The following is an 11,854-nucleotide window of genomic DNA, read 5'->3' as shown; positions in this document are numbered from 1 at the left end:
GAAGTGTGTATGACTAATATGAGGTAACAGATGACATTTAGTGACACATTAAATGAGACAGGTCTTATTTATCATTAGCAAAGGTTCTTAATTTATGCCTTTGATTAGCGGTTGTTTTGTATTTATATTTGGGTGGTAAGAGCAACGATCGTGGGTTTCTCTGCCATGCTCTTTCCCCGCAGGAGCTCTAGGTGAGCCTGGCACTCTCGTTCGATGTTAAATGGTTGTTAATGTTTTTGTTGTTCTTTCTATTTGTCTCATGTTTAATTTGAATTGTATGTAAATAAAGGTTAGGTGTATTTACTCTGCTTTTGTTTTATATAATTAAACCAAACATACCCTCTACAAAGTTAGTAGCCAGCGCCTTCCGGTCGATTAAAAAAATAGATACACACAACGTAGGGATTCCTTATGACGATCACATATTTTTGGCCACAACTACGATATATTATTTTCTATCGAACCTAGGGTTGTTATACTACAATGTGTTATGGTTTAATGATTTAATTGTTATTTTAAATTAATGAAATTATAATTTTGAACAAATTGCAAGGTCTTACAAAAGCAAATCTTTTTTTAGGAAAACAAAGAAAACACCTTAACAAACATGGATACGAAAAAGTGATTTTGAAAAAAGTTTTGTAAAAAAATTCATTCAAATTGGAGGTGAACTTATACTTAGTACCTGCAGCACTGTATTGTAGTAGATTATTTGTAATAAAATTTGGTAATGAAAATAATTACACAAAACTAGCAACAACGACGCTGAATAGATATTATTGTTACCTGCAAATACCATTGCATTTAATACTCCTTTATCTTCTAAAGACAAATTCAAGTCACATTGTGCAACGGGGACTACAAAAGATATCGCTCCTGTTTCAAATGTTTGAGAAAAACATGGTAGCATTGTTACTACCATTAGAAAAATATTAAATTTTCCAAACTCCGTAGCTGTAATTGCATCTTCAAAACTTGCAGCTTTTGTATCTGAAACTACATGTGTGTAAATATGTTGCTTTTGATGAATTTGAGTGGAAATGGAAGTTAAAAATATTTTTACATCTTAAAAGCAATTAGAGCTAGTTATTCGACTCAATAAAAATAGAAAACATCAGTAGGTCATGCCTGTACCTACATTTTAAAATATTTTCATGAAAAAACATACGGTTTATATGAATTTATTTTTAAAATTTTATATAATGGTATTACTAAGAATCTTCTCTTGCTTACCTTGAATTTCTTCATCATGCTTTGATATACTGTTTGTCCCATTTTCATTTCTTTTTTCGTCAGTAATATCTCCAACCGTCATTTTGTCTGTTTTAAGATTGACTAGTAATAATTTGAAGATTTCTAATAAACTAACTTAAAGGTTTATCAAAGCCATAGTTCACTTTATACTTATTTATACAGTAGCTTAATTTTGCGATAAAAGTATTGTTTGAATTAATTTCATATATAAATAGTAACAAGGTACCACGTCAGTTATGATAAAATTTGTACGATTTTCACATAACACTGTAGTTTCTATTATACTGTTAAACGTTGGTTATGGGAAATATGCTATCTTTAAAATATTTTGCTGCTTTTGCATTGTCCATTTGAATACATTACCCTTGGCATTTACTGTTTACAAAAGCATAGATAATTGGCAGTATACAGTACGTCTATTGTTTTTATTATATTAAGAAACTTACAAATATGCTTCACGTGTCAAGTATATGTACACTCGACGCAAGATAAAGGTTTCCAATCTGAATCGTATTTTGTTTGAAATAGGACGGCTTAACCGCTTGTCTATATGGGGCGTTCCCATTAAACTCGTGTGACAATATTTTACCATCTGACATTTTACGAGTTTTGTACAAAAATGCTTTCCTGGTAGATTGGCATTTTTAAAATGGGACTAATCGGCAAACTCTTATAGCAGACCCCGTATGCATTTTTTATTATCTTGTTTCTATTAAAAGAGTTGCATTTATATTACAATATAAAAATCGATTCATCCTAGTTAATAAATCTTGCGAAACGTCTACTACCTACTTACGAATAGTTAGATTGAATGGATTTAATAAAATTAAAATTTTTAATTTTTTTTTTAATTTTGAAAACCCTGCAGCTCGGAAACGGAGGCCTTAAGAGCCTACGTGTGGTGTAACAAAATTTACTTAATTTTTGCCACAGAATGGGCCTCTGGTTTTTCTGTACGCCATTAATGAACATTGCATAGGTGCCCGCAATGAAATCGGTTGAATTTCTTATAAAAGTTGTAAAGCATACAATTCTATATAAAAATGGCCTCTTGGCTCTTTCTTGTACTATTAAAATTAACAGAGTTAGGGAGGCTGGAAGTTAAGGGAAGATTTCAGAAATATGAGAAACATGATAGCGGTATATGTACAGGAACAATTTGGTGGATGTGCTGCTAAGAGAACATGTGAAGAAATTTATCCGAATCGCAGACAGCCTTCGCAAATATTGTTTGCTTCTTTATTCAGCAGATAAGGAGAAACTGGAATCTTTCGGTCTAATTCACGAAATGGAAGGTACGTTCAAAGAAGGGTAGGAACAAGACGAAAAACAAATTCTAAAAAGAGTAGAAGAAAATCTCGAAATTAGTATTCGTCGTTTTTAAACAGTCAAAGGAGTTGGCCGAAAAACCGTTTCAACTATACTCACACGCAGCAGTTACAGTGTTTCTATTTTCACCTTGTACAAAATTTGCTTAAACCAGATTGCCCGTTGAGATTAACATTTTGCGAGCGATTTCTTCAGTTACATAACAGGGTCACATTTTTCTCAGGAGAATTGTCTCTCGTGTGGAGCGAAGAAAATGCACGCACAATAAAAGAGCATCATATCCAATACGAATTTTCAATTGGCTTCTGGTGCAAGATTATAGAAAATTTTATTTTGAGGCCTGTCGCTCTATCTGCAAGGTTGAAGGGTCAAAATTATTTGGAATTCCTTCGGCAAGAACTTCCTTGGGCTCATTAATACTAGACGACAAATGTGGTTCATGCACGATGTGTGCCCCTGCTCATTACAGTTATTGGGTGAGAGAACAATTAAATCAAGCATTTCCAAACCGTTAGATTGGTCGCACAAAAGTTCAGGGGATGAAACGGGGGCATGACCCTCAGAAAAATATCACACTGTAGAATCTCATAACCATTTGGCATACCCAATGATGTAAGCCCTACAGCGTAACTTATGTATATTTCACATTTGAACTAAATGTCTCAAAACTGCAGCAGCTATAGAGAAAAAACTAAACAAATCTTGACATTTCAACACCCTGTAGATCGGTAACGAAGCGTTTGCGGACATATGTTTACATGAATTTTTAGTCATGAAATAAGCCAAAGAATTACCATCATCTTTATATAGGTACATGATATTTTCTTTTCAGAGAAATAGATATAATTTTTAATTTTTAATACGAAACTTACAACAATTTCAAATTTTTAAATGTTTTGTGTAATACTAATTTTAATGGTGTAACAAAACTAAAACATTTTTTTTTCTATACTATTCGATTGATTATTTAAAATAATTAAAAGTTGCCTTCGAATTTTTTTTACGTTTATATTTTCGTTCGCTATTGTCAATGCGCGTGCGTCAGTAAACGTGTGTTTCTTTAAATTATTGTATGCTCAATATCCATTGTTAATCTCAAAAAGGTAAATACATATTAATAACGACTAATATTTTTTCTTTTAGCTTTAAATGGATGCAAACTAGCCCTCATGTTCACCCCCAAAAATAATATTTCCGTGATAACTCGTTTTGTTTTTTCATTGTTTATAAAATGATGTCAAAATAAGTAAATAAGTTCATAACATTATGGGCCCGGAAATGCTTCCTTTCTGATAGATGTAAAATTTAAAAAAATACAGATTTTCTAAATATTTCGAAAACGATTTAAGATATTACAGAGTTTTGGTGTATAGTACAGTGGCAGTGTACTATCTTAAATAGTTTTCGAGATATTTAGAAAAAAACGGATTTTATATTTCTTTCGATATCTATCTCAGAAAGAAAACATTTCCGGACCCATAATGTCATGAACTAATTTACTTATTTTTACTTCCAGAACACGTCCTTAAAATATTTCCCTTTCCTCCCAAAACTGTATGTTATAATAAAACTGTAGTTTACAATATTTTTTTATTTTGTTGCCTTCATGACCTACCTACATACTTTCTGCAGAATATGACACAAATTCTTATTTCAAATTATTAATTTTCTCAGGGACAAGAAAAATAATGTGGCAAGACAAAATAATTTCAAAACCTGTATACTCTTCTCTTTTTATAATGCATATACTTCAGGCCTACAATTTTTTGTTATGTGTCGTTACACACGTGCCTACACAAAAACATATGATACGCCCCTAATTATTTGATGCCTCCCAAAATTTCTATTAATAGTCCACCGGCTCGCCCCTTTAAAAGTAGTATGCCTTTTAGGTTGAAAACCTTTATCTTGCGTCGAGTGTACATATATCTTATTTAATAATTAATTCTCAAGACGTCACGCCACGCGAAATGTATCAGTTGTGTATGCTCTATGCTGATGCTTTAAAATTTTGTTTGATACTAAAGGAAAACGTCAGTAACTTCGTGTGTAAAATGGAGTTTGGAAGCAATTTGTTCAGTAATTAATAATTTTAGATTTTTAGAAACTTGTGCAACTACAGCAATTATATAGCCTATAGTTTTCAATTTTTTTCTTATTTCTTCATAAGCTTTCAGCCGTTTTTTTCGTTCTACGCATTATAAAAAAACTGTCATGTAGTCATAGTTGTTCTATTAGAATTTCTAGTCTTTTTCTTTAAACATTTTAATCTACACTCGTGTAAAATATATAGGTAACTCATGACTCATGAAGTGAAATGGAAATTGCACTAATATTCGTCACATGGCGTGGAGTGGCGTGCTGCTAGTGGGTATCATCACCTTTATTCAGTTTGATTTTTTTTTTGTTATCATTTGGAGTGTTGTGAAAATATATACAGTGTAGAACGGCCAAATGGAATAAATGCATATTTATAAAAAAATCCAGAGACGCGTCGACTTTGAATTCTGAAATAACATCATGCAACGTAAAAATTTTATACCTCAATTCAACACCGTTCGAGTGGCAGTTGCAACCTCTAAATCTTTAAGTGGGAAGTAGGGGTTTGTGACACCTCATTTGTAAGGTCTTTCCATGCTTTGCTCAAAAATGCCATAGTTTTAACAAAAAACTTTGCAATAAAAAAATAAATTCACCTGCTTGACGAAATTTACTATAGCAGACTAAAAAATAAAACTTAATTTCAATGTAGGAAATGTTCAAAATAAGTTCCTTGAACGTTTTGGCAACATGTGAGGCATGACCGACTTAACCGCAACCGTTATTTGGCTTAGTTTTGTATACCATATTTTCACATATCCCATAGAAGAAAATCTAATAGTGTAAGATCAGGAGAACGTGCTGGCCATTGTAGCGATCCTCTCCTCCCTATCCACCGATTTGGAAATGTTAAGTCAATGTATTACAGGACACTGATTCAGTAATGTAGTGGTGCTCCATCCTGCTGGAACCATATCACATTGGCAGGAACTTGTGGATTTGCTTGAGTAAAATATAAGTTTGCTGAAGTTGGCACGGCATTATTTTGGAGCAGAAGTAAATAATTACCTCTATTCAACTTGCCATCAATGAAAAAGGGACCAATGACATGGTCTCCAATTATCCCTGACCAAACATTAACCTTTTCAGGACTTCCAGTGAGGATTTTCATTAGCCCAGTAGCAACAGTTTTGACGATTAACATGGTCGTGAAGAGTAAAAGTGGATTAATCAGAAAACAAAACATTTTCTAGTTGTTGGATAACATAACCTTTGCATCATTTTTTCACAAAAATACGTTATATCCAAATCGTCCCCATTATGCTCGTGAATTGGGATTAGTTAATAGGAGTGCATTTTATTTTCTTTTAATACGCGAATAAAAGAGGAAACATTTAATGATTACATTCTATCTATGTAACTAACCATCTGCATAATTGTTATTTTATGTATTTGTGTTAAATAGACCATGTTTAGGAATTGCAGTTACCAAAACTCAAACAATACGCAAAACACTGACAGCTATTTATTGCTGTCAATTAAATAGCAAATAGTTACGGCGTTTTCCGAAAAACTGACAATGTTGAAAAAAATACTAACATTGTTTTTGCTAGTCTGCAACAACAAAACCCTGTAAGTTTTTGTTTTTGTTTGTTGAAACGAATTCGGTAAAGCAGACCGTTAATTTCTGTGGTAAATATTAAAACCGTAACATTTTTTAATAGATAATGAAAATACCATTCTCTCCCATTTAAAAATGTAGGTGTTGCAACTGCCACCTGAAGGGGCTGAATTGAGGGTAATAATAATAATAATAATAATAATAATAATAATAATAATAATATCTCTACTCCTCATTTTAACTACGAGAGTTAGCCCATAAGTCGGAGACTTGTGCGGGAGAGGCGGCGGCATATTATTATTGGGCAGGCCGCATTTGCGCCCAGGAACGACTTATGTTGGTAAGCCCTAACCACCATTCAGTGCAGGAATGAGGGAAACCTGGAATCGAAACCGCGCAGAAATTTACACACGATTTAAGTACTGACGCCTTAACCCGTGCGGCTATCTACTGGAATTTTTAACGTTGCAGGATGTCATTTCAAGATCCAAAATCGACATTTTTTATAAATATGCACAATAATTAAAATACCCAATTTTTGGTTGTTTCACACTGTTTATTCTATTTTATTAGCTTTTGCATTTTATTAGCTTTTGTATTTTTACTCTTTTGTAAAGGTTAAGCTAATTCAAACAAATTTGGACGTGCTTATGAAAATAGCGCTGTTTTATTAAATCATTGGACTCTCCCGTATTAAGCTATACAATGTAAACGTTAGAATATGTCACAGTTTTAATTTTTTATCATATTTCGTTATTAAAATTTAAATTTACAATGCATTTAAATTTTAATTACCTTTCTTCTCATTATGACCCGTTCTGACATATATAATCTGTTTGTGTTAGTTTCTGAATTGTATGCACTATGTTAGTTAACAAACAACCAAAATATTAATTAATGAAAATTCAATATTCCCAGCCTAAAGCTAACGAAGCAAATAATATTGCAAATGCTGTTTTGAAAAAAAAAAAATTAAAAAAAAACGGCAAAAGTATGCTTGGTAGAATCGAAAACAGTGTGTGATAATAGTACCATAGAGTCGTGTGTCACAATAAATGTATTTCTGATTTAAATTTACATTTGTAACACAAAAACTATATGTTTATGAATAAATAAATGACAAAATAGGCCAGATAAAAAGAAAGAAACAAGCAGACTTCATCCCAAGCGTTAGAATGTATACTTTTGTAGTATTGTTTAATAGATAATAAATAAAATATCGATTTATCTACCAAAATTCACGCAAGATTTGAATTTAGCGCCATTTGTACGGTAAAGTATGGCCAACGAAAAGAAAATGGAGCGCTACTCGAAAGGTCAATGTGTTTTCATTGTTGAGCAATATTTTAAAAATAATTAAGGTTTGGCACTACAGTTCGCAATTTTCGTACAAAATATGGTCGGATTTTTAACTTCATCAACTGTGAAGAGATTAATTAAAAAATTCAGGGAGACTGAAACAATTAATACTCTCATTTTCATCTTGATGGTTTCATTAATCTACAAAATTGTCGCATTTCAGAAAATTCACTAGTGATTATTAAGAAACAAATGCATCTACAACGTTGTCACTGTTTGGTGCGAATTTGAAATGGAAGCATCATTGAACCATTATTCTTCGAAAATGCGGCTGATCCGGCAATAACAATTAATGGTGCTCGACATGATAATCCAGTTTTTTGACCTAAATTACAAGATATGGATGTAGACGACATGTGGTTTCAACAATATGGTGCCACATCCTACGCAGCCCGAGAAACGATTCAGTTACTGCATAAGTCACTTCCTGGTCGTGTAATTTCCCGTATTGGCCGCCCAGAACATGCGATTTGTGCTAACAAGCCCACTACCAGTCGCGCCTTGAAGGAGGAAATTGAGTTCTGTATTAACGAAATTCAGCCTCATTTATGCAAAACGGCCATGGAAAATCTCGACAGAAGAGTGGAGCAAAGCCGTAGAGACAATTTACCCGATTCCATACATAACCTTATAGTGTATACTTTATGGATCAATAAAAAAATTACAATTTTTAATTAAAAACCTGCGTTTTCTATCAAAATTACTCCCTGCTTGACATTTATTGCCGATCATACACATGGATAACGTAAAGAAATAAGTAAAGAATTTTGAATAGAAATTGTAAACAGTTTATATCTCAGATGAAATCAATAATAAAATAGGCCCAATTCTGAAGAATTACTTTATTCGTATTAGTTATTTTCAAATAATAACGATAAAATAACAAGGAGTGACACCCCTACGTCTAGTTCTAACATTCCTCAACATATAGTGCTAATGATATTCCAAACGTCATTAATGGAGTTTGTTCAGGATTAGAGACAACATTTCTATTTTATAATTTTTCGGATTAGATATGCATAATTATACATATTAAAAAATTATATACACTTAAAAAATGTCTGCAGACATTGTAATGTGTAATTACATAAATTTATATAAAAATTACTATAAAGAATATCAAGAAAGATATATTAAATTAGAAACTTTGTAAATCTTACTAAATTGGCAGTTCTTTTTGAAACTCTGCAAAAGCTTTAAATTCTCTTTCGTTATAGTATTTTGCAAATTTCTTTAAATAAAGCAATTGATTCTTTGTAGCAAAGTTACTTGTTCTACATGTACAAATATTTTAGTTCCGTTGCGTTTCTTTTTCTATTTTATGATCCAGTAAAACTGTGTAATTTTGGTACATATTTATATTATCCTCTAATATCCAAAAATAATGCTTCTATTATTTGCTTGAAACTTCAGTATACCTACTATATAAGACAGTTCAATTAGTTTATCTAGGTATAAAGAATGGTTTAGTTAGGATTGTTTACTTTTTTCCTAAGCAATCAAAGTGAGGGCCCAATATATAGATGTATAGAGTAAATTAACATTTTGGGATACTAATGAAGAAAGATAGATTCGTGTAGGATGTTTAAAAAATTAAATAGACGCATACATACTTATAACAGTACTATTTGTTAGAACATTACGTGAGGCACAACTCACAGTCAGTTGTGCACTCATGTCCACTGAAATCAAACAATTTTTAAACATACGGCAATGATTTGTTATGTTATGCTCACATGAGCGTACTGTCGACCGACAGTGGTATACATTTGGATTTGATTTGGACGCACGACACACTAGTTTAAGCTTTGGTTTGTTAGAGCTGTGCGTCGCAGACGACATACGCGGTTAGCAGAATCTGTAGCATTCAACTTCATCCATTTTGAAGGGGCGCGTTTTGTTAGATTTAGTGCTTGTGATTGTATGCTGGTAAGTGCAGACGAAAATATTTATTATTATTTTGGCAAAATTTATTTTTATCATGACAATGGCTGAACATTTATTTTTTTACTGACAATACTTGTGGAAGAAGAACATGAAGAAGATCTTTTGAATTTAATTAGTCGTCGTCAAAATAAAAGTGAAAGTCGAATGTTTTTTAGCAGACGTTTGGAAGGGGCTTATAAGTTAACAACAGAAAAAACACTTTTACTTTTAACGATATACAATGGGGGAAGTTCTCGTATTAGATCGATTATTTTTTTTACTTCCTCTGGTGAAAACTTACTTGCCATTTTAAAATTCATTAAAAATAAGCGTTTTTTTAGCACTGTACGCTGTGAGCTCAGCTGAAGGATTGCGTTGAAATAACATTGAATTTGATTTCGACTTAACCGACGACGCACATAATTTTCGACTTACCATGAATCCATCTGAGCAGAATCTAACAAACCGGCTACGCATCTTCATGTGTTCTAGATTCCAACATAAGACCGACGCGCACAACTGACTGTCTGCTTTGCGTCGCCTACAACAGCTCTAACATACCATAGCTTTAAGTTTTAAATGAACTCACGGCTTGTAGAAGCTCTATCACTACAATTTATCCACTACAACACAAAGATGTCTGGAAGTATGAAACAGATTTCTGGAAAGTTGAAAATGTTCCCGAAATGTAGGCTGTTGGGAAATATTTTTATGTTTTATTTTACCGACTAGAAGCAGAATTAGTAACGTTTCTTCTTCTTCTTCACGTCGCGTACTGTTCTAACAAATTGTAGCAAGGTGGATAAATATAAATCACCGAAGTAACCGAATAGAAGAACAAAATATGTATATCTAGTTAATTTGATGTTTTGTTGTTTACGGAAAAACATAATTGATTAGCCAGAATAAATAAAATAAATTATGCATCTAATTAAATTAAAAACTCACACACACCGAGAGTTAAACATATAAACCTAACCTCTTTATATAAGCAGCTGTTGTTATTTTTGATAATAATTCTACTACGTGTTGGCTACTTTTCAAAAACTATTGAATTGATGCCAGACTATCGTATTACTTAATATTTCATTTGTTATCAGCCGTGAGATGTTTATTATAATAACTGGTTTCCAGATTCATTTTAGTTGCTTAGCAACTAATAGAGATGGTCACGGTATTGACAGACAATCATTATCTTTGTTGACACTACATTTATAGGACCTTTTTTGGTCAAATCTCCCATAATAAAGCCTATACCACTTTAATCATGTAAAAACATTATTATTAAATATATATACAGGGTGTCCCAGAGCTATCTTGACAGGCATTATCTCGGAAACTAGTCGAGATAGAAAGAAATGTTATATGTCGAAAAGGGTTTCTGCATAAAAAGATGTGTTTAACCATTTTATTTTATTTTCTAATATATAGAGCGCCCCAAAAAGATGGTATATTGCCGAACTTCAATTTTTTAAATGGAACACCCTGTATATTTTTAAGTTTTTTGGTTCTCCTTTTATTTCTGAATATATTTGATTAACCATGTTCTATACCTATCATTAACCGTTTACAATATATGAACAGTTTCAGGCCTTTTCCATACTCTTAAATAAATACGATAAAGTAGGTGTTGGCTACACGTCAAAAATTCTTCAATGTAGCTTTTTGGCAGTTTCATTGACAGTAATTAAATTTCAAACTCTCCATTTAATTTTCAAATAAGTATTACATATGCCATTAATTTTTACACCAAATGAATATGTTGATATGTTACTTATTTATGGCGAGTGTCGAAAGAATTTCAGAACCGCGGAACAATTGTATAGGGAAAGATTTCCTAATAGACATATGCCATTTAGAGAAACATTTTCTAATGTAGAGCAAAAATTGCGTACTGGCTCATTTCCAAACCCTAGAGAAGTTCAGCATGTACTTTTGGCAAGAGACGAACAAAATACTATCAATATTCTTGCATTTATAGCAGTCAATCCACATGCGTCTGCTCGTAATATTGCGGAAGAGATTGATATAAGCAAATCTTCGGTTCACCGAATTCTAGAAAATAATAGACACCATTCTTACAAATTATCTTTGGTTCAAAATTTAAGACCTAATTATTGCAATAGACGTCTGGAGTATATTGCCTACGTTATGGTTCAGTTACATGAGACCCTCAGTTCCCCCATAAAATTATGTGGACCGATGAAGCACATTTTCACAATAATGGTATGGGTTAATCGGCATAATAGTCATTACTGGTCTGTCGAAAATCTCCACTGGGTCAGAGAAACCCATTTTCAATCCATTTGGGGAAGTAATGTGTGG

At 32.4% G+C, this 11,854-nt stretch overlaps 1 protein-coding gene across 3 annotated transcripts in view; it reads right to left on the bottom strand.

Annotated features, from left to right (window-relative positions):
* The window catches only part of LOC108904371 (synaptic vesicle glycoprotein 2B), a 20,036-nt gene extending 9,848 nt beyond the window's left edge, over nt 1-10,188 (bottom strand). The window contains exons 1-2 of one of the 3 annotated variants that reach the window (XM_023455529.1): nt 1,234-1,425; nt 787-996 (exon numbers count right to left, since the gene is read on the bottom strand). In XM_023455529.1, coding sequence (XP_023311297.1) covers nt 787-996; nt 1,234-1,315 — 292 coding nt within the window. In that variant the 5' untranslated portion in view covers nt 1,316-1,425. Of the gene's footprint in view, nt 1-786; nt 997-1,233; nt 1,426-10,118 lie in introns of those variants that run through there. The other 2 variants (XM_023455533.1, XM_023455538.1) reach the window with 2 other exon arrangements.
* Between the last annotated feature and the right edge of the window lie 1,666 nt (nt 10,189-11,854).

The sequence above is a fragment of the Anoplophora glabripennis genome, unplaced genomic scaffold, assembly GCF_000390285.2.
Source record: "Anoplophora glabripennis isolate ALB-LARVAE unplaced genomic scaffold, Agla_2.0 scaffold115, whole genome shotgun sequence".
Lineage (NCBI taxonomy): Eukaryota > Metazoa > Arthropoda > Insecta > Coleoptera > Cerambycidae > Anoplophora > Anoplophora glabripennis.
Note: the sequence above shows the minus strand (reverse complement) of the source record. Positions and strands in the feature narration are given on the sequence as shown.